The 20,467-nt window shown below is 42.3% G+C and overlaps 1 protein-coding gene and 1 long non-coding RNA gene across 4 annotated transcripts in view; both read left to right on the forward strand.

The window, feature by feature from the left end:
• Positions 1-12,477, forward strand: part of gigyf1a (GRB10 interacting GYF protein 1a) — a 30,636-nt gene extending 18,159 nt beyond the window's left edge. For 2 of the 3 annotated variants that reach the window (XM_070438702.1, XM_070438701.1), the window contains exons 17-24: positions 3,226-3,299; positions 3,506-3,643; positions 3,837-4,034; positions 4,408-4,607; positions 5,456-5,622; positions 11,492-11,655; positions 11,891-12,035; positions 12,296-12,477. In XM_070438702.1, the coding sequence (XP_070294803.1) occupies positions 3,226-3,299; positions 3,506-3,643; positions 3,837-4,034; positions 4,408-4,607; positions 5,456-5,622; positions 11,492-11,655; positions 11,891-12,035; positions 12,296-12,363 (1,154 nt within the window). In that variant the 3' untranslated portion in view covers positions 12,364-12,477. Of the gene's footprint in view, positions 1-3,225; positions 3,300-3,505; positions 3,644-3,836; positions 4,035-4,407; positions 4,608-5,455; positions 5,623-11,491; positions 11,656-11,754; positions 11,803-11,890; positions 12,036-12,295 lie in introns of all 3 variants that reach the window. The other variant, XM_070438700.1, reaches the window with a different exon arrangement.
• A 3,023-nt stretch (positions 12,478-15,500) lies between these two features.
• LOC112069796 (uncharacterized) lies at positions 15,501-16,609 on the forward strand. The gene is made up of 2 exons (XR_002893795.2): positions 15,501-15,853; positions 16,034-16,609. It is a non-coding gene; the product is annotated as an uncharacterized lncRNA (long non-coding RNA).
• Positions 16,610-20,467: the final 3,858 nt, after the last annotated feature.

A 20,467-nucleotide genomic window follows, 5' to 3' on the forward strand; every position in this document is an offset into this window, starting at 1 on the left:
AGAGGTCGACCGATTTAAATCAGCATGGCCGATTTAATTAGGGCCAATTTCAAGTTTTCGTAACAATCGGTAATCAGTCTTTTTGGACGCCGAGTATGACCGATTACATTGCAATCCATGAGGAAACTGCYTGGCAGGCTGACCACCTGTTACGCGAGTAAGGCGTCAAAAGGACCTTGTGGCTTCAAGAAGCCACGGTAAGTTGCTAGCTAGCATGAAACTTATCTTATAAAAAACAATCAATCTTCACATAATCACTAGTTAACTACACATGGTTGATGATATTACCAGGTTAACTAGCATTTCCTGCGTTGCATATAATCAATGCAGTGCCTGTTAATTTATCATCGAATCACAGCCTACTTCAACATCGCCAAACGGGTGGTGATTTAACAAAAGCGCATTTGCGAAAAAAGCACAAATGTACCTCACCATAAACATCAATGCCTTTCTTAAAATCAATACACAGAAGTATATTTTTTAAACCTGCATATTTAGTTAAAATAAATGCATGTTAGCAGGCAATATTAACTAGGGAAATTGTGTCACTTCTCTTGCGTTCAGTGCAAGCAGAGTCAGGGTATATGCAGCAGTTTGGGCCGCCTGGCTCGGTGCGAACTGTGTTTCTTCCTAACAAGACCGTAATTAATTTGCCAGAATTTTACATAATTATGACATAACATTGAAGGTTGTGCAATGTAACAGCAATATTTTGACTTAGGGTTGCCACCTGTACGATACGGAATGGTTCCGTATTTCACTGACAGAATAAACATTTTGTTTTCGAAATGATAGTTTCCGGATTTGACCATATTAATGACTAAAGGCTCGTATTTCTGTGTGTTTATTATAATTAAGTCTATTATTTGATATTTGATAGAGCAGTCTGACTGAGCGGTGGTAGGCAGCAGCATGCTCGTAAGCATTCATTCAAACAGCACTTTACTGCATTTGCCAGAGGTCTTAGCAATGCTTGTAGCACAGCTCTATTTATGACTTCAAGCCTATCAACTCCTGAGATTAGGCTGGCAATACTAAAGTGCCTATAAGAACATCCAATAGTCAAAGGTATATGAAATACAAATGGTATAGAGAGAAATAGTCGACGCGTCATAATTCCTATAATATCTACAACCTAAAACTTCTTAACTGGGAATATTGAACCACCAGCTTTCATATTCTGAGCAAGGAACTTAAACGTTAMCTTTTTTACATGGCACATATTGCACTGTTACTTTCTTCTCCAACACTCTGTTTTTGTATTATTTAAACCAAATTGAACATGTTTCATTATTTATTTGAGACTAAATAGATTTTATTTCTATATTATATTAAGTTAAAATGGTGTTCATTCAGTATTGTTGTTATTGTCATAATTTATATATATATATATACACAGTGGGGAGAACAAGTATTTGATACACTGCCGATTTTGCAGGTTTTCCTACTTACAAAGCATGTAGAGGTCTGTAATTTTTATCATAGGTACACTTCAACTGTGTGAGACGGAATCTAAAACAAAAATCCAGAAAATCACAATTTGATAAATGATCTTTTAAGTAAATTAATTAGCATTTTATTGCATGACATAAGTATTTGATCACCTACCAACCATAAGAATTCCGGCTCTCACAGACCTGTTAGTTTTTCTTTAAGAAGCCCTCCTGTTCTCTACTCATTCCTGTATACTGCACCTGTTTGAACTCGTTACCTGTATAAAAGCACACGCCATCACACACAACTATCAAACGGCCCCCCTCCACAATGACCAAGACCAGAGCTGTGTAGACACAGGGATAAAATTGTAGACCTGCATGAGCTGGGATGGGCTATAGGACAATGGCAAGCAGCTTGGTGAGAAGGCACAACTGCTGGCGCAATTATTAGAAAAGGAAGAAGTTCAAGATGACGGTCAATCACCTCGTTCGGGCGTCCATGCAATCTTCACCTCGTGGGGCATCAATGATCAGAGGAAGGTGAGGGATCAGCCAGAACTAACGGCAGGACCTGGTCAATGACCTGAAGAGAGCTGGGACCACAGTCTCAAAGTGAAACATTAGTAACACACTACGCGCTCATGGATTAAAATCCTGCCGCGCACGCAAGGTCCCCCTGCTCAAGCCAGCGCATGTCCAGCCCGTCTGAAGTTTGCCAATGACCATCTGGATGATCCAGAGGAGGAATGGGAGAAGGTCATGTGGTCGATGATTCAAAAAAGAGCTTTTTGGTCTAAACTCCACTCGCCGTGTTTGGAGGAAGAAGAAGGATGAGTACAACCCCAAGAACACATCCCAACCGTGAGCATGGAGGTGGAAACATCATTCTTTGGGGATGCTTTTCTACAAAGGGGACAGGACGACTGCACCGTATTGAAGGAGGATGGATGGGCCATGATCGCGAGATCTTGGCCAACAACCTCCTTCCCTCAGTAAGAGCATTGAAGATGGGTCGTGGCTGGGTCTTCCAGCATGACAACGACCTGAAACACACAGCCAGGGCAACTAAGGAGTGGCTCCGTAAGAAGCATCTAAAGGTCCTGGAGTAGCCTAGCCAGTCTCCAGACCTGAACCCAATAGAACATCTTTGGAGGGAGCTGAAAGTCGTATTGCCACAGCGACAGCCCCGAAACCTGAAGGATCTGGAGAAGGTCTGTATGGAGGTGTGGGCCAAAATCCCTGCCGCAGTGTGTGCAAACCTGGTCAAGAACTACAGGAAACGTATGATCTCTGTAATTGCAAACAAAGGTTTCTGTACCAAATATTAATTTCTGCTTTTCTGATGTATCAAATACTTATGTCATGCAATATAGTGCAAATTAATTACTTAAAAATCATACAATGTGATTTTCTGGATTTTTGTTTTAGATTCCGTCTCTCACAGTTGAAGTGTACCTATGATAAAAATGACAGACCTCTACATGCTTTGTAAGTAGGAAAACCTGCAAAATCGGCAGTGTATCAATACTTGTTCTCCCCACTGTGTATATATAATCGACGATTAATCGGTATCGGCTTTTTTTTGGACCTCCAATAATCGGTATCGGTGTTGAAAAATCATAATCGTTCGCCTCTACTATATTTTATAGCGTCACGATAGGCCGGAATCACACTTTCTGATCCAATCGATCCCCTCGCGGGGTCCCTCCCGTCCCATAGCGCAGCGAGCCGCAACGCGACCTACAACTATAGTGTGGAATGACTGTAACACTCTCTTCTGTCCAATCAGGCGGTGAAGCCAGTTTATGGGACTTAACAATGAATTCTTCAACTCAGGGTCCAACTCTCGAACAGCTTCAGAAGGTGAGTGCTGGCACCCTCTGGCTGTGGGATACTAGTAGCGCTTGTCAAAATGGATAAACTCTGTCTAGTAGAGTAGAACCCATAAGGACAGTACAGCCCGAAACATCCCTTTTGCCCCTTTTTCATTTTGAACTCGCTCTTTGAAAACAAAGCAATCTGTATTCCACCCTGACCCCCATGACCTTTGCCCCCTGACCCCTGGGCAGCTCCAGCAGGAGAGGAGAGAAGCTGAACTCAGGGCGAAGCGCGAGGAGGAGGAACAGCGCAAGAGGAGGGAAGAGAAGAGGAGGCAGCAGGAGGAGCAGAAGAGGAGGGAGGAGGAGGAGATCTTCAGACGCAAACAGGTGAGCGAGACAGAGGAGGCAAATTACTTTATCTAACTTTATTTATCTCACAAAGGGCAATTGTGATGGGGCGGTAGTTTGATTGCTGTCTCGGCGAGTGTTGGCTGTGTGTATCTGACGTGTGTGTGTTATGGCAAGTGTGTTTCCGTCTTATGTTGTACCGTACCCTCATACTGTGTGCGTCTTCCTCCAGTGTCGCCAGCAGCAGGAGCTGATCATGAAGCTGCTCCAGCAGGCCCCCCAGCAGGGCTCAGGCTCTGGGGTTGGGTCTGGCTGGGGCACTGGGGGTCTCAACAAGTCAGGGGCCAAGGGCCTCAGTCTGCTTGACATGCAGGAGGCAGAGAGGCTTCTTAAACAGCAGCAGAGAGCCCAGCAGCAGCAGAGAGAACGTGTAAGTAGTTACTAAAAGACACGCACGCACACACACACACACACACACACACACAGACGGCAAAATAGCATACGTAATAGCATACACACACATGTACGTGTTCAGGATTTATGGGATTCCCCATGTTCACTCTGCCTAAGAAAGCCTACTCAAATAGCAAGAGAGGGACTGTGTGAGCACAGACACGTCATCCACAAATGGGGGAAAATGAGACAGAGTGCTGACACTCCCACGCAGCACTCATAGTGAGTGGCTGTGAAAATGCTTGTAGACACGATACAATGCATTAGTGTATTACATTTGATGKTTCTCTGTTGGTTTCCTATCCACTCTGTTCTAATATTGATGTTCCGTCTCCTTTCTCTCTCCTCAGCACCAAGGCCTGTCAATGGGGGGTTCCTCCATGGGTCAGTGGGGGGATGGAGGTGCTGTCACGGGGGGCCTGTGGGGAGGCGGAGGGGGGTGGAGGGTAAGGCTGGGGCGGCATGGGTCTGTGGGACGAGGCGGTGAAGAACCAGACCAGAAGTACAGCATGCAGGGACTGAAGAACAGCCGCAGCCAGCCCTCACTCAGGTACTGACAACAGACACACTGACTGTACGAAACATTAAGAACACCTGCTCCTTCCATGACAGACTGACCACGGGAATCCAGGTGAATGCTATGATCCTTATTGATGTCACTTGTTAAATCCCACTTTAATCAGTGTAGGATGAAGGGGAGGAGATATGTTAAATAAGGACTTTTAAGCTTTGAGACAATTGAGACATGGATTGTGTATGTGCCATTCAGAGGGTGAATGGCCTTGGCAACAGATTTAAGTGCCTTTTAACGAGGCATGGCGCACCGGTTTGAGTGTGTCAAGAACTGCAAAGCTGCTGGGTTTCCCCCACACTCACCAGTTTCCTGTTTGTGTCAAGAATGGTCCACCACCCAAAGGACATCGAGCCAACTTGACACAACTGTAGGAAACATTGGAGTCAACATGGGCCAGCATCCCTGAGGAACGCTTTGACACCTTGTAGAGTACATGCCCTGACGAATGGAGGCTGTTCTGAGGGCAGAAGGGGGTGCAACTCGAGGTGTTCCTAATGTTTGGTGTTCTGTCTGTCTATACTAGCTACATATTAGGTGTGTGGGTTTTGAGTGTAAAACGTTCACTCACCTGTCCCTATAAACAGTAAATGGTCTTGGTGTGTTTACATAAAGGGTTGCTCAGTTGAGATTCTCTATTGAAAATGCTTTTTAGTCCAAGGGGATCCCGCCCTTATTGTGTAAAGTGTTTATTTAACCTGTACCCCTTTCCCTCTCACTGCAGTGAGCAGTACATGTTGAGTGTGTGTCCAGGTATGTGTCTGTATATTTAAATGTTAAACCTCTCCCTTTTCTGTGTCTTGTGTCCCTCTCTTCCCTCCCTGTAGTGAGCAGTATATGCTGAGCTGTAGGAAGCAGCGTACGGATGAGGAGGACAAGCTGCTGAAGCTGCTGCAGGGCATCAAGACGCCTCAGGATGGGTTCACCACCTGGTGTGAACAGATGCTGCACGCCCTCAACACCCAAGCCAACAACACCTCTTCTCCACTGGACGGTAGTCTATGCTGTTTGTCAGAGTTCCTCTCTCTGGATATTAACTCGCTTCCTTCTCCACACCCGCTGTCCCTATAGAACAATCAATAGTTCAGCGCTCCTCCTATATCACTCAATCCCCCACCCTGGGCCCGGTTTCCCGATGAGCGATCGAAAGTACGCTTACGAGCGTTTTGAACGTGTAAATAATGGTCAACGACATCGCACCTGTTTTCCCAAAACGCCACGCAGTGCAATTGTTACAAAGTGAAACTTAACTGTGTTGTTACAGGAGTTGCCTTGTGCTGAAAAAGATTCCAGAATATAGCCATGAAGAGCTCACTGTAGCTCTTAAATGATTTATGGCTTTTCAAAGTCATCTTGGGGAAAAAATACAATTGTTACACAATACATTTTTCCTTTCGAGAGAAGAAGTGTTCTGTAGCCTATTGTGTTTTTAATGTTCGCCATGATACGATCATAAGTGTCTTCTCATGCTATTGTGCATGCAATGTTTATCTAAGTTCTGCATTTCCTTTCGTTATGTGTAAACTATAGAAAATATCAACGTGACCTAAAATTTAGGACAGGATGACAACGGTTTTCGTAATTGCACAACAAATCATTGTAGCCTAATGGAAGGCTGGAATTGAGCTTCAAGTACAATTAAATTATTAAAATAATTACAATTATTAAACATGAAGGAGCAAGTTAAGCGACATTGCCATAGACCTAATATGTTGACCTTCAGGTTATTGGTTAGGCTCACAGTGAAATGATAATAATTTTGTCCTAATAGATACAAATATTGAAGCGGCTCAGATGTAGCCTAATGGCTTAATACTAGGTACAGTTGAAGTCGGAAGTTTACATACACTTAGGTTGGAGTTCATTAAAACTAATTTTACAATCACTCTACACATTTCTTGTTAACAAACTATAGTTTTGGCAAGTCTGTTAGGACATTTACTTTGTGCATGACAAAAGTAATTTTTCTAACTATGTTTACAGACAGATTATTTCACTTGTAATTCACTGTATCACAATTCCAGTGGGTCAGAAGTTTGCATACACTAAGCTGACTGTGCCTTTAAACACCTTGGAAAATTCCAGAAAATGATGTCATGGCTTTAGAAGCTTCTTATAGGCTAATAGACGTAATTTGAGTCAATTGGAGGTGTACCTGTGATGTATTCAAGGCTCACCTTCACACTCAGTGCCTCTTTGCTTGACATCATGGGAAATCAGCCAAGACCTCAGAAAAAAAATGTAGACCTCCACAAGTCTGGTTCATCCTTGGGAGCAATTCCAACGCCTGAAGGTACCACTTTCATCTGTTTTAAACAATAGTACACAAGTATAAACACCATGGGACCACACAGCCGTCATACCGCTCAGGAAGGTGACGTGTTCTGTCTCCTTGAGATGAATGTACTTTGGTGCGAAAAGTGCAAATCAATCCAGAATAACAGCAAATGACCGTGTGAAGATGCTGAGGAAAACGGTAAAAAAGTATCCATATCCACAGGAAGAACAAGTCCTATATCGACATAACCTGAAAGGCCTCTCAGCAAGGAAGAAGCCACTGCTCCAAAACCGCCATAAAAAGTCAGACTACGATTTGCAACTGCACATGGGGACAAAGATTGTACTTTTTGGAAGAAATGTCCTCTGGTCTAATGAAACAAAAATAGAACTGTTTTGCCATAATGACCTTGTTATGTTTGGAGGAAATTGGGAGGCTTGCAAACCGAAGAACACCATCCTAACCGTGAAGCATGGTGGTGGCAGCATCAAGTTGTGGGGTGCTTTGCTGCAGGATCGACTGGTGCACTTCACAAAATAGATGGCATCATGAGGAGGGGGAAATTATGTGGATATATTGAAGCAACATCTCAAGACATCAGTCAGGAAGTTAAAGCTTGGTCGCAAATGGTCTTCCAAATGGACAATGACCCCAAGCATACTTCAAAGTTGTGGCAAAATGGCTTAAGGACAACAAAGTCAAGGTATTGGAGAGGCCATCACAAAGCCCTGACCTCAATCCTATAGAAAATTTGTGGGCAGAACTGAAAAAGCGTGTGCGAGCAAGAGGCCTACACGCCTGACTCAGTTACACCAGCTCTGTCAGGAGGAGTGGGCCAAAATTCACCCAACGTATTGTGGGAAGCTTGTGGAAGGCTACCCAAAACGTTTGACTCAAGTTAAACAATTTAAAGGCAATGCTACCAAATACTAATTGAGTGCATGTAAACTTCTGACCCACTGGGGATGTAATGAAATAAATAAAAGTTGAAATAAATAATTCTCTCTACTATTATCTGACATTTCACATTCTTAAAATAAAGTGGTGATCCTAACTGACCTAAGACAGGGAATTTTTCCTTGGATTAAATGTCAGGAAAATTAAACTCAGTTTTTCAAATGTTTTTGGCTAAGGTGTATGTAAACCTCTGACTCCAACTGTAGGTCTATCGATTGCACATACTGTACCAGTCGAAGTTTGGACACACCTACTTATTCCAGGGTTTTCTTAATTTTTTACTATTTCTACATTGTGGAATAATAGTGAAGACATATAACTATGAAATAACATATGTAGTAACCTAAAGTGTTAAACAAAACAAAAAATGAGATTTGAGATTCTTCAAAGTAGCCACCCTTTGCCTTGACAGCTTGCACACTCTTGGCATTCTCTCAACCAGCTTCATGACTTAGTCACCTGGAATGCTTTCAATAACAGGTGTGCCTTGTTAAAAGTTAATTTGTGGAATTTCTTTCCTTAATCCGTTTCAGCCAATCAGAAGTTGTGATAAGGTAGGTTGGTATACAGAAGATAGCCCTATTTGGTAAAAAAAGACCAAGTCCATATTATGGCAGAACAGCTCAATAAGCAAAGAGAAATGACCGTCTATTTATAAAAAATATATATATATATATATATTTAACCAGGTAGGTAGGCAAGTTGAGAACAAGTTCTCATTTACAACTGCGACCTGGCCAAGATAAAGCAAAGCAGTGTGACACAAACAACAACACAGAGTTACACATGGAATAAACAAACGTACAGTCAATAACACAATAGAAAAAAAGTCTATATACAGTGTCTGCAAATGGCGTGTGGAGGTAAGGCAATAAATTGGCCATTGTAGCGAAGTAATTACAATTTAGCAAATTACAACTGGAGTGATAGATGTGCAAGTTGAAATACTGATGCAAAAAAGTTAATAAAACAATATGGGGATAAGGTAGGTAGGTTGGATGGGCTGTTTACAGATGGGCTGTGTACAACTGCAGCGATCGGTTAGCTGCTCAGATAGCTGATGTTTAAAGTTAGTGAGGGAGATATAAAGTCTCCAACTTCAGCATTTTTTTTTTTTTTGCAATTCGTTCCAGTCATTGGCAGCAGAGAACTGGAAAGAAACGGCCAAAGGAGGTGTTGGATTTGGGGATGACCAGTGAGATATACCTGCTGGAGCGCATGCTACGGGTGGGTGTTGTTATGGTGACCAGTGAGCTGAGAAGGTGGAGCTTTACCTAGCAAAGACTTATCGATGACCTGGAGCCAGTGGGTCTGGCGACGAATATGTAGCGAGGTCCAGCCGACAAGAGCATACAGGTCGCAGTGGTGGGTGGTATATGGGGCTTTGTGACAAAACGGATGACACTGTTATAAACTGCATCCAGTTTGCTGAGTAGAGTGTTGGAGGCTATTTTGTAAATGACATAGCCCAAGTCGAGGATCGGTAGGATAGTCAGTTTTACAAGGGTATGTTTGGCGGCGTGAGTGAAGGAGGCTTTGTTGCGGAATAGGAAGCCGATTCTAGATTTAATTTTGGTTTGGAGATGTTTAATATGAGTCTGGAAGGAGAGTTTACAGTCTAGCCAGACACCTAGGTATTTGTAGTTGTCCACATATTCTACGTCCGAACCGTCCAGAGTAGTGATGCTAGTCGGGCGGGCGGGTGCGGGCAGAAATTGGTTGAAAAGCATGCATTTAGTTTTACTAGCGTTTACGAGCAGTTGGAGGCCACGGAAGGAGTGTTGTAGGGGTGAAGCTCGTTTGGAGGTTTTTTAACACAGTGTCCAAAGAAGGGCCAGATGTATACAGAATGGTGTCGTCTGCGTAGAGGTGGATCAGAGAATCACCAGCAGCAAGAGCGACATCATTGATATATATACAGAGAAAAGAGTCAGCCCAAGGATTGAACACTGTGGCACCCCCATAGAGACTGACAGAGATCCGGACAACAGGCTCTCRGATTTAACACACTGAACTCTATCTGAGATGTAGTTGGTGAACCAGGCGAGACAGTCATTTGAGAAACCAAGGCTGTTACTTTGTGAACGCGCATGGTGAAAGCATGGTCAGRTCGTGGCAGTGGTGACTAATTCCTGTCTCCTTCGGCCCCCCTTCACATTAGAGACATCAGACAAAGTTTTATTGACTGTTGACATCTAGTAGAAGCCGTAGGAGGTGAAAACTCATATCTCGCTGTAATTTCAATGAGAGCTTAGTTGAAAATCTGCCACCTCAGAAAATATCCAAACAGGAAGTGGAACTTCTCAGGTTTTTGCCTGCCATATGAGTTCTGTTATACTCACAGACATAATTCAAACCGTTTTAGAACCTTCAGAGTGTTTTCTATCCAATACGAATAATAATATGCATATATTAGCAACTGGGACTGAGGAGCAGGCAGTTTACTATGGGCACCTCTGTGCACCTTTCATRRAAGCTACTCAATACTGCCCCTGCAGCCATAAGAAGTTAACATGGAAATATCTGTTCTATCATTCAGCCTACAGTAGCAGCCAATGTGTGATGTTCAATGTAGACCTACGTTCCATGAGACTTTTGAAAAAAACATGCGGGGCTTGACATTAGTTTTTTTTATCCACTTGCCCTTCAGAGGAGGTAACTGAAAATGTTATTTGATGCAAGAAACCACATTGAAAAATAAAAAGCACTATTATTCCCATGCCCTTATTACAGATAGTGAGACAAATTATGCTACCCTCTGCCCATTGGCTACTAAGCTTATTCAAGCCTGTCTCAAAATACAACACTGCCCGTTTAAGACAAAGAAATCTCTTTACCTGACTCTCTTTTCAAAGATGTCTAGAAATGTANAGCTTATTCAAGCCTGTCTCAAAATACAACACTGCCCGTTTAAGACAAAGAAATCTCTTTACCTGACTCTCTTTTCAAAGATGTCTAGAAATGTATACGTTTTGTGCTCTTGTAGGAAGTAATCACTCCCTTTTACTGACTACAAATGATCTATAACTGGGCTAATAACTCACTAACTAGCAAAGGATATGAACAAAATGTGCACACGTGGCTACAATCACCTCTTGCTTTGATCTCAAAACAAGCGTACCTACTCACGACTGCTCATAGGCCATCTACAGCTCTGATTGGTTATGCCGCACCAGTCTGTGTCGAGCGTGTCAGTGCAACAGAATCCTACTTTGATGCATTCTGCCTACAACAGAATCTCTTGCGTAGTTAGTTTTTGTTTCGGCATGTTGCATTGAAAGTGGTTAATATTGCCTTGATTCGATCACAATTGCCACAGTAAAGGGAAACATTGATAGTGTTAACTTACAGGGAAAACTCTAGAAAGTTGAAGTTCAAMCTTATGCTTCTCTCCATGGGTTGATACTGTGTTTCTCGTCCCGGGAGAGCTGCGCGGCAGTCTCTGGGCTACTGCGCACCTGCGCGGAGCTTAGAGGAAACATTGCTRAAGATGTTTTGGGAAACCGGGCCCTTGTCTATAGCCCCATTTAAGTTTTTTTCTTTCCAGATTTGAGGCTTTCCATTCCCTCTCTTCTGTCTGTCTTGTCCCCATGGGATCTATGCTTATCTTATCACCATGTGTGTCCAGTGTCCACCATCGTGGCGTACCTGAAGGAGGTGGAGTCTCCCTACGAGGTCCATGACTTTATCCGCTCCTACCTGGGAGACACCATGGAAGCCAAAGAGTTCGCCAAGCACTTCCTGGAYCGCCGTGCCAAACAGAAACAGAACCTGCAGCGGCAGCAGCAGCAGGTACGTATTCTGTGTTTGTGTGTGTGAAKTAATAGCTTTGAGGATGCCTTGGTTCATATTATGATCTGCCGTTCGCCCTGTCCTCTCGTCTTCACCCAGCTATCAAAGGAAGTAGCAGGGCTGGCCATGAACAACTTCCCTCTGCCGGTAAGACTTGTTTCTCACAAGTCTCCCTGCTATGCGTGACACTCACCTTAGTGGATCCCTCGTAACTCCTCCTCCCATCTGTCTCCAGGACTCCATGCGGGGAGTGAGCCCCAGCACCCTGCAGTCCATGTTCCAGGCCGCCCAGATGGGGAAGGGAGGGCTGTACGACACCCAGGGGGCTATGAAGAAGAAGAAACAGCCTGTGGTGCTGCACTCAGACCCCAGCATCTTAGGTAGGACTGGCATCTTCAGCCTATTGACACCTGTTACATAGTGTACTTATTACTTCCTTACATGTACCTGAATATGACCTGTGACCACCCAACTCAGGGAAACTGCACACCTGATGGATGTTCTCATCGGCTGCTGGGAGGCTGGTCATAGCTCTAACTGATTGAACTGCTCTATGCCTTCCCACATCCATCTCTACCCTCTCCTTTTCCATCCTCCTACTTTTCTCTTTCCCTCCATCTCTCTCCCCTCCTGACTCCAGGGTACTCATACCACAACGCGGGCGAGCGTCTGAGCCTGAATGAGATGGAGATGGTGGAGGATTACTGATCCAGATCTGATCAGCGGCAATAGCTACTACCTGAGGCCTTCTGTCTACTAATCAGACAAATCTGATGACGAATGTGCACTGCTTGAAGGGAGGGAGGGGGGAGAAAGAGAGAGGAGGGGAGAGAGGAGGCGAGGGGGAGGGGAATGGGGACAGAGAGGGGGCGAAAGGGGGAGAGGGAATGTGGCGGTCAGAGAGGTGGATGGAGATAATGGGGGGGTGAGAGAGAAGGGGGGGGAACTTGTATGGGGAGAGGGAGGAGAGGAGGAGAGGATTGTGTTCTATGTCCCTTCCCTTGAAAAGAGAAAGGCTCCCCTGCTTTCAATCGTTCACTTGAGTAGGGAGAGTGATGTGTTGGGGGAAAGAGGAATATCCCTTGGCACTTATAAGACTAAGCACCTTAAACTGAACTAATGCACTTTATTATTAAGAGGGGATTTGAATAMGGTTTTTGTTGTCAGTGTACGTACGGTGTGTGTGTGTATTGAATCTACACAAGATGCTGTACGTATACACGTGAAAATCTGAACTGGAAGGGTAAGGTGAGGTGTAAGGTTGATGGGATAGATTCACTGGGAGGGGGAACTCAAAGATAGAGGGGACCTTTTTATTTTGAAACCTTATCAGAAAAACAAATCCTTTCTTGAAAGACAAACACTGTTGTTTTTTTTTTTACAATACATTTATATGAAAAGTAAAGCTATTACAAAAAAATACATTAAAAAAACTTGAAGATTTGCACTTGTGTTAAAAAAACAAAGATAAAAAAATAGAAAAACAAATGGGGTTAGAGATTAATATTTCTCTGTGTGTGTGCGTGCGTGCGTGCGCATTGTGCAGACTAGTATGTTTCTAATGTCTGTTATTTTTTTCTCCATTGCTTACCAAGATGTATGAACACATACCAGGCCATTATGTCATTTTGTTCAAATAAGAGTTGTTGTATTTTCCATGAGTAGAATGTGTCCTCTTGTACAGAGGGACTTTCTTTGTATCTACGTGTGTGTGTGTGTGTGTGTGTGTGCGCGTGTGTATGATTGTGTGTGACAGAAAGGGGGCAATGGCACAACACATCCTTTCTCACCAGCTCTTCATCCCCAGAGAAACGTAATAGAATGACAGACATTTGTAGAGGGGGATTATGGCTTTGCGCTCCTTCATATGTTGTTAAAGCACCACTTGTTTCTGGGGTGTTTTGGGGTACGGGCTGATGGAGCAGTGCCCCTGCCCGCTGTCTTCTCTCAGCCACGGCCTCTGAGCCTGTGTGTGTGTGTGTGTGTGTGTGTATGTATGCATGCATGCACATTTGTGCCTAAGAACTCTGAAAGGGTGAATGGGATGGAGGGAATGTTCAATGGCCATTGAGACATTTACTTCTTGAGTGTGTTATGGTTATGTTAAGCGCTCTGTATAGCCTGTGTATGTCAATCATATATCCTAATATTTCAGGTTTAGTCTGGGGATGATGATTGATTGGAAGGTTAGTCCAGTTTAGTTTTCCTGGGATGTGATCACGTTGCCTTGTCAGTTCTCTTTAACTTGCGTGTGAAAGGTGTGCAGTTTCAGATTCTGCTCAAAACAATTAGCATCAAACTGTTCACGTACAGGATGGTGCACAAAATGTTAGCATATTCTTGTGTTACTTACTCATTGTTGTTGCTATTGTTGATGATGACGTTTCTTTTTTAGGAATATAAATGAAAATACATACATGAATAATCAAAGAAYAAAAAAAAAAAAAAAAAAAGTATTTGGACTACGATTATGAGCACTGCTATTTTTTCTCTTTTTTTTATTTTCATAGTTTAGTTTTTGTTGCATTACTGCCATGTGAAGTGCGTTTGTTATTTCTTTCTTAAGAAAACATTGAATGTATTCCCAAAAAAGTCAAAAAAATGTGATACAGGATTTTTTTGCTCCACAAAATGTCTAAAAATGGAATCAAAAAAAAAACTAAAAATCTAAGATTGAAGAGGTCGYCGAGTTCTTTACTCTTTCTTTTTTTACACAAAAGAGGAAGAACTCGGGAAGGCTACAGTTGAACACACTGCCTCTGCAATCCTGTTCGTACAAAAACAATATTACTATGAAAAAATCAAGAACAGACTCTTTACTATTCCTTACTGGAGTTTTGGTTGTTTACAAAACACACGGATTTCTGTGGGTGCAGTTTTTTGGGGGTTAGGGTGGATAGTGGGTAAGGGCAGGGTTTTGCAAGTGCGCTTCTGCAAAATGGACATTCAATGGCCTACGTTGTTTTGGCGGGAAGGAAGGAGGACATCACAATGTGACCCTTTAGTGGATGTGTTTTTTTTGTAACTGACTGATCATCAAGGAGTGCAGGTGAAAAATCTAAGATTCTTATTTTTTTTACTGCCTGTATTTGAACTCAAGGACTAAGTGTTTCTGTTCGTGGAGTAGAAAGCTTAATCAAAAAGCAGAAACAGCAGAGGAGTTTTTGGTACTTAGAACATGCATAAAGGAAACAACAATATCATCGCTTTAATACATAAGTCTCCTGGAGTAAAAATATGGAGTACATTTTTTTTGCTCCTTGAACATGTAAATGYAACAAAGATGGACAAACCCGTGAGGAGTGGTTGAGAATAAAGGAAATGTAAGAAGATTTTGTAAAACCGTACATACAAATGACATTGACCTCAATCTACCATTGCATTCAATTGGACCGTGTGCAGGCAGAATTKTTTTTCCTTTTTTGTTTAAAAGGGGTCTCAGGGTGTGCAGTGGGGGTATTTTAACCCTGCGATGAGGGGAAATGAAAGGATACTAGTACTGATCTCTGGGGAACACCCATCAGCCCTCGTCAACACTTACTGTTGACGAGGGCTGCCCCGACCACTCTCACTATGCACTTTGGTTCATTCAAACTGTGAGGTGCCATCACATTTGAGATAGGAGCACAGAAATATTGTAGTACAAAGGGAGGGTTTAAAATAAAATAAAATAACTTTGACTGAGTTAATACCGTCTCACTGAAAACAAGATTTTCAAAACGAAAGACAGGAACACGCCTTCTTCRTCCTGTACATAACCATATTTTTGTATTAGGCCTAACTTTAAAGAAGATCACTTGGACAAAACTGCAAGGCTTGATATACAAACTAACAGAATAAGGAAATTCATGAGACATTGATTTACAGAGTGAATAYTCCTGTGGTAAATGAATTACCTGGAAATTCCCCAAACTTTGCCAGTAGCCCTGTATGTCTTCAGGGATGGGGAAAGAAAAGACTTAACATGGTTGGAGCTGGGGACTGCAGGGACTCCCAAGACTGAATGATGATCGCTGCTGCAGAGCCCAGCCCAGAGTGTTTGACCAACTGGCACCAACCAATGGAGAAGGCAGGGGAGAGAGTCAGGCGGATGTACCAGGGGACCTGCTTCCCAGATGCCCCCCCCCAACCTTCTGTCACCTAGCCACTGCCTGGAGATCGATCACGAGCTGACTGCAAGAAGACAACCATCATATGGGTAAGAGTGTATTTCTATCTATTTAATGTTTATAGTGAATCTATGGACTGTGTAATGTTGGGAACTGTCTTTATGGAAATTATGTTTTCAGTATTGTTTCATTTGGAGATCTTCATTCCTCTCTTCTGTCTCTTGCTCTCTCCCGATCTCCCATCATTCTCACTGGCTCTCATTCCACAGGGTCCTCACTGTTCTTAGCTGCCCTCTGCTGGAGAGGAGATGGAGAAGCTCCTCAGCCCTTTCTTCTTCCACTACTCCTCTCTGCACCCCTGGTGGTGAAAGAGCAGGAACCACATCAGCTGCAGTAGCAGAGGACCTGGAACAGTGGAGAAACTGACCACACACACACAGAGCTTTACACACATGTCCATGCAGCATTCTCAAATACTCTCTTTTCAAGAACCACATTCTTGAAGACGACATTTCACACACACACACACACACACACACACAAGCAGAAAGGCTCAATACCATACACTTGAGTTCTGACTGCTATGTAAATAATATAAAAGTATTTTCTTTTTTCTGTTCAACATGCCTTAACTGTGGAGATCCGCCTTTGTATGGCAAACTCTAAAACATATATTAACAGTAAGAGTGAAAGCCAGTTGGAGAACCTGATAAGGACTATAGCATTTGAATAAGGGGGGTGGTGTCAATGTTCTACCTACTGGGACGGCGTCTTATTGGCGAACAATACTGTTGTATGTTACGTTATTTCTGTCCAGCATCTATGGCAACAAAGTAGAACGGAAGGCAATCCCTGACAACGATGATTAAGACTGATGGTTTGCCTTTTTTCAAAGCAAGAGTGACTGTTCTGTTWTCCAGTTTTAAATGCCCAGACATGTAGCTGAAGATGCAGGCTGAGGAATCTGAAGCCTGTGTATTATGGAGCTGAGCTGACCAGGAAGAGTGTGTTAAATAAATCCATATGTTCCTTTACAGTTCTACACGGTGCCCCACTACATATTACTGTGTACCCCATCACTGTAGTCATTTTTTGACAATGGATTTTGACCCAATGATTTTGACAGTTTGAGACTTGATTTGAAAGAAGTGTTTGATCCTATTGAGGGCCTTTAAAATGAAGGATACAGTGCCCTCTGTAGTTATTGGGACGTTGAAGCATTTTTTTCTTATTTTGGCTCTGCACTCCACAAGTTTTGATTTTAAATCAAACAATTATGAGGTTAAAGCATAGGTTCTCTGCTTTTATTTGAGGGTATTTGTGTACATATTGGTTCCACCATTTAGAAACGACAACACTCTTTATGCATAGTCACCCCCATTTCAAGGGACCAAAAGTATTGGGACAAATTCACCTATGTGTAGTGAAAAGTGAAACATTTTGTCCCATATTCATAGCACGCGATGYCTACATCAGCAATYTGACTACAAACTTGTTGGATGCATTTGCTGTTTGTTTTGGTMGTTTCAGATTAATTTGTGCCCGATAGAAATTAATGGTAAATGTGTTGTCATTTGGAATCACTTTTATTGTAAYTAAGAATAGAATATGTTTCTAAACACTTATACATTAATGTGGATGCTACCATGATTACAGATAATCCTGAATGAGTCATGAATAATGATGAGTGAGATCATACCCCCAATACACGCTCACCATTACAATAACAGGAGGTTAGCATTTTTGGGAGGTACGATATTTGTGCYTTTAACTTTCTCACTCATCATTATTCACGATTCATTCAGAATTATTGGTATTCATGTTAGCATCCACATTCATGAAGTGTTTATAAACATTCTTATTAACAATAAAAGTGATTTCTAAAATGACCCAACACATTTACCATGAATTTCTTTTGGGCACAAAATAATCTGAAACACAACCAAAACAAACAGCAAATGCATCCAACTATTTTGTTTAGTCACAAGCTTGATGTAGCCATTGTGTGCTATGAATATGGGACCAAATATTTCACTTTTTACTACTTTAATACACACGTAAGTGAATTTGTCCCAATTATTTTGGTCTACTTAAATGGGGGGGACGATGTATAAAAAGTGTTGTCATTTGTAAATGGTGAAACCAATATGTACACAAATACCCTCAAATAAAATCTGAGAATGTATAGTTTAACCTTGTAGTAATTGTTCGATTTCAAATCCAAACTTTTGGAGTATAGAGCCATAAGAACAAAAAATGCTTCACTGTTCCAATAATTAGAGGGCACTGTACCTCTTCTTGGTGGTCCTCTGAGTAGATTATCTTTGGAGATTGTCTATTTGACACTTTGATTACTGACCATTGTACAGATGATGTCCTCGTATATTAGAAGCATCTTACTGACGTTATTGAATGGCTGTGTATGTTACTTGTATGTCTGCCATCTATGCAGTTGATAATGGTTTTGTCTGTCTCTTTAATAGAAACCAGGTTTTCAATGGAGAAACTCAATTCTTACACTGTCAGTCAGGTTGAATGGATTAATTGTTTTGTAAGTGTTTTCCTATTTAGAATCCGCTTCGGTTGGTCAGACAAATGAATATTAACTTTGGGAGATGAGACCCTCTACTTTAAATGAAAAAATATATATATATGAGATATAGTTTGGATCAGTTGATCTATTAGTTAATGCAACTGGAGGATTATCWAAAATGTCACTGAAGTATTTTATGAATACTGTGGATTTTGACTTCAATCTTTCAACTCCATCAGTGTGGGATAAGAATGCCGTTCATAAGCTGGTTTGCAGTGAACTGTTAATATGTAGCCATCTCTAAATGATTKTTCTCTGAGTTATATTTGGGTGTTTCATTTTTTAAAGTTAGCATGGTCTTTGTTGGAGTAATTGTTGGTCACCTGTAGGAGAACAGTGGTTCTGTTCTGTCTTTCTGTTAATCATTGAAGTTCAAAGTTATTAATGTTTTGGCACTGTGATGACCCTGGGTGAGATTGCCATGCCTTTGATYTATGAATTCCATAAAAATGTATGATTCATCAACAAACAGATTTTGATCAAATTATATCCATTTTCTTTTTCACCCAAATGGTTGGCTCAGTTCCATCGCTTAAAGTTTTTGAATATTTTAGAGATAAGTAACATAAAAACAAATGCATTCAGAAAAATAACCTAAAGTGTAAATAGTTTGGGTTTTGTTGGTTTGAAGAGAACAAAWAATTATTAAATAAAATGCATTTAACAATGGATTTGACTGACTGTTTCTGCTATGTTCCTATTRTTACTATCAATTGTCATTCATTTTACTCAGACAAACTCATGAAATGGAACATACCTAACTATACTGAACAAAAATATAAAAGCAACATGTAYCGATTCKAAAGATTTGACTGAGTTACAGTTCATATTGTGGCAGCCCAGGGGAGTCAGAGGTGAAACTCACAAAATAAGATGGCGGGAGACKATTTTGAGGTGCTCAAACAAAAGTTGTTCTTTAAGGTTGGGGGGAACYGGGAGGAATACGACAAAGGCCTCTCGGGTAACGGGTGGGTCACTTGGTGTCCTGTGGCAGCTCCTCGGACCGCCTAGGGTAATGAACAACAAAAGAGAGAGAGCGATGATTCCGGTCTTTCAATACTTGTTCTCAACTTGCGCCGMGTAGTGTYCTGCACGGGAATGGGTCCTCTTCCTTTCGMGGCAAATAAAGGGAGACAGGTGAGTCAAACATTGCCTAGTATCTTCTTTGGCGTCTGATCYAGGTGCTTATCATACTCACTCCGGTTCTTCTGAAGTCTAGGCGTACCCTCTGCCTGTCTGCCCGAGTGACTACACCTCTACTTATACTCATTTGGTGGGACCAATTCCAGGTGCCAATTGGTTGCAGCACCTGGACTGAGTAGTATTTGTGTTGAATCAACAGCCCCAGTTGGTGCCTGTCCATGGTGCTGCCTCACCTTGGCTCTCTAGCSCTCTGGAGCTGACCAAGGCCCTGCTCCTTTCTTTGTAGCTCCCTGCTGGCCCCCGGGTTGCCACAATATACGCTGTAAGAGCTTTCGTACCCAAACCACTGCACTGTAAGAATTGTCAAGGGTTTGGCCATGTTTCAAGTGTGTGCAGACAGACACATGCTGAAGAACAGGAGGCTGACGGTGGGGATCATAACTGTGGTGTGGATCATGATCCTGAGTTCCTGGAGTACCCTGTAAGGGTGAAGGAGATTGAGGTGGTAAAAGTTAGGGCGGTCAAACAAAGGCTATTAATAGAGTTGAGAAAACAAGTGATGCTAGTGAAGATATGGTAGTGGATGCACCACAGCCTGTAGTAAATGTTTGCTGCCAGTCGAAAGATTTGATTTTGTGGCGTTCATTGCCACAGTTATAAAGTGTATGGTACAAGTCTCAAAGACTTCTAAGAAACTGGCATTATTGTGGCTGTGGCAGAAAAGTTTTTGGGACTGGTGCCGGAGGACCCGTTCTCCCTGGTTCCCCTAGAGCCTGTGTAGGGATCAGATTGGTTTAATTTTTTTACAGAAAAGTTGTTTATTGAATACATTTTTTGGTAGTTTGTTCCGTTTTTTGGGAATCCTGTTTCCATCCGGCACAGTGGATGGTGGGATGCACATTAAATTGTGCAATCGCCAATATACCATAGAAGACGAATAACAACATGAACAACACCATGAACAACA

This window comes from Salvelinus sp. IW2-2015, unplaced genomic scaffold (genome assembly GCF_002910315.2).
Source record: "Salvelinus sp. IW2-2015 unplaced genomic scaffold, ASM291031v2 Un_scaffold1123, whole genome shotgun sequence".
Classification (NCBI taxonomy): Eukaryota; Metazoa; Chordata; class Actinopteri; order Salmoniformes; family Salmonidae; genus Salvelinus; species Salvelinus sp. IW2-2015.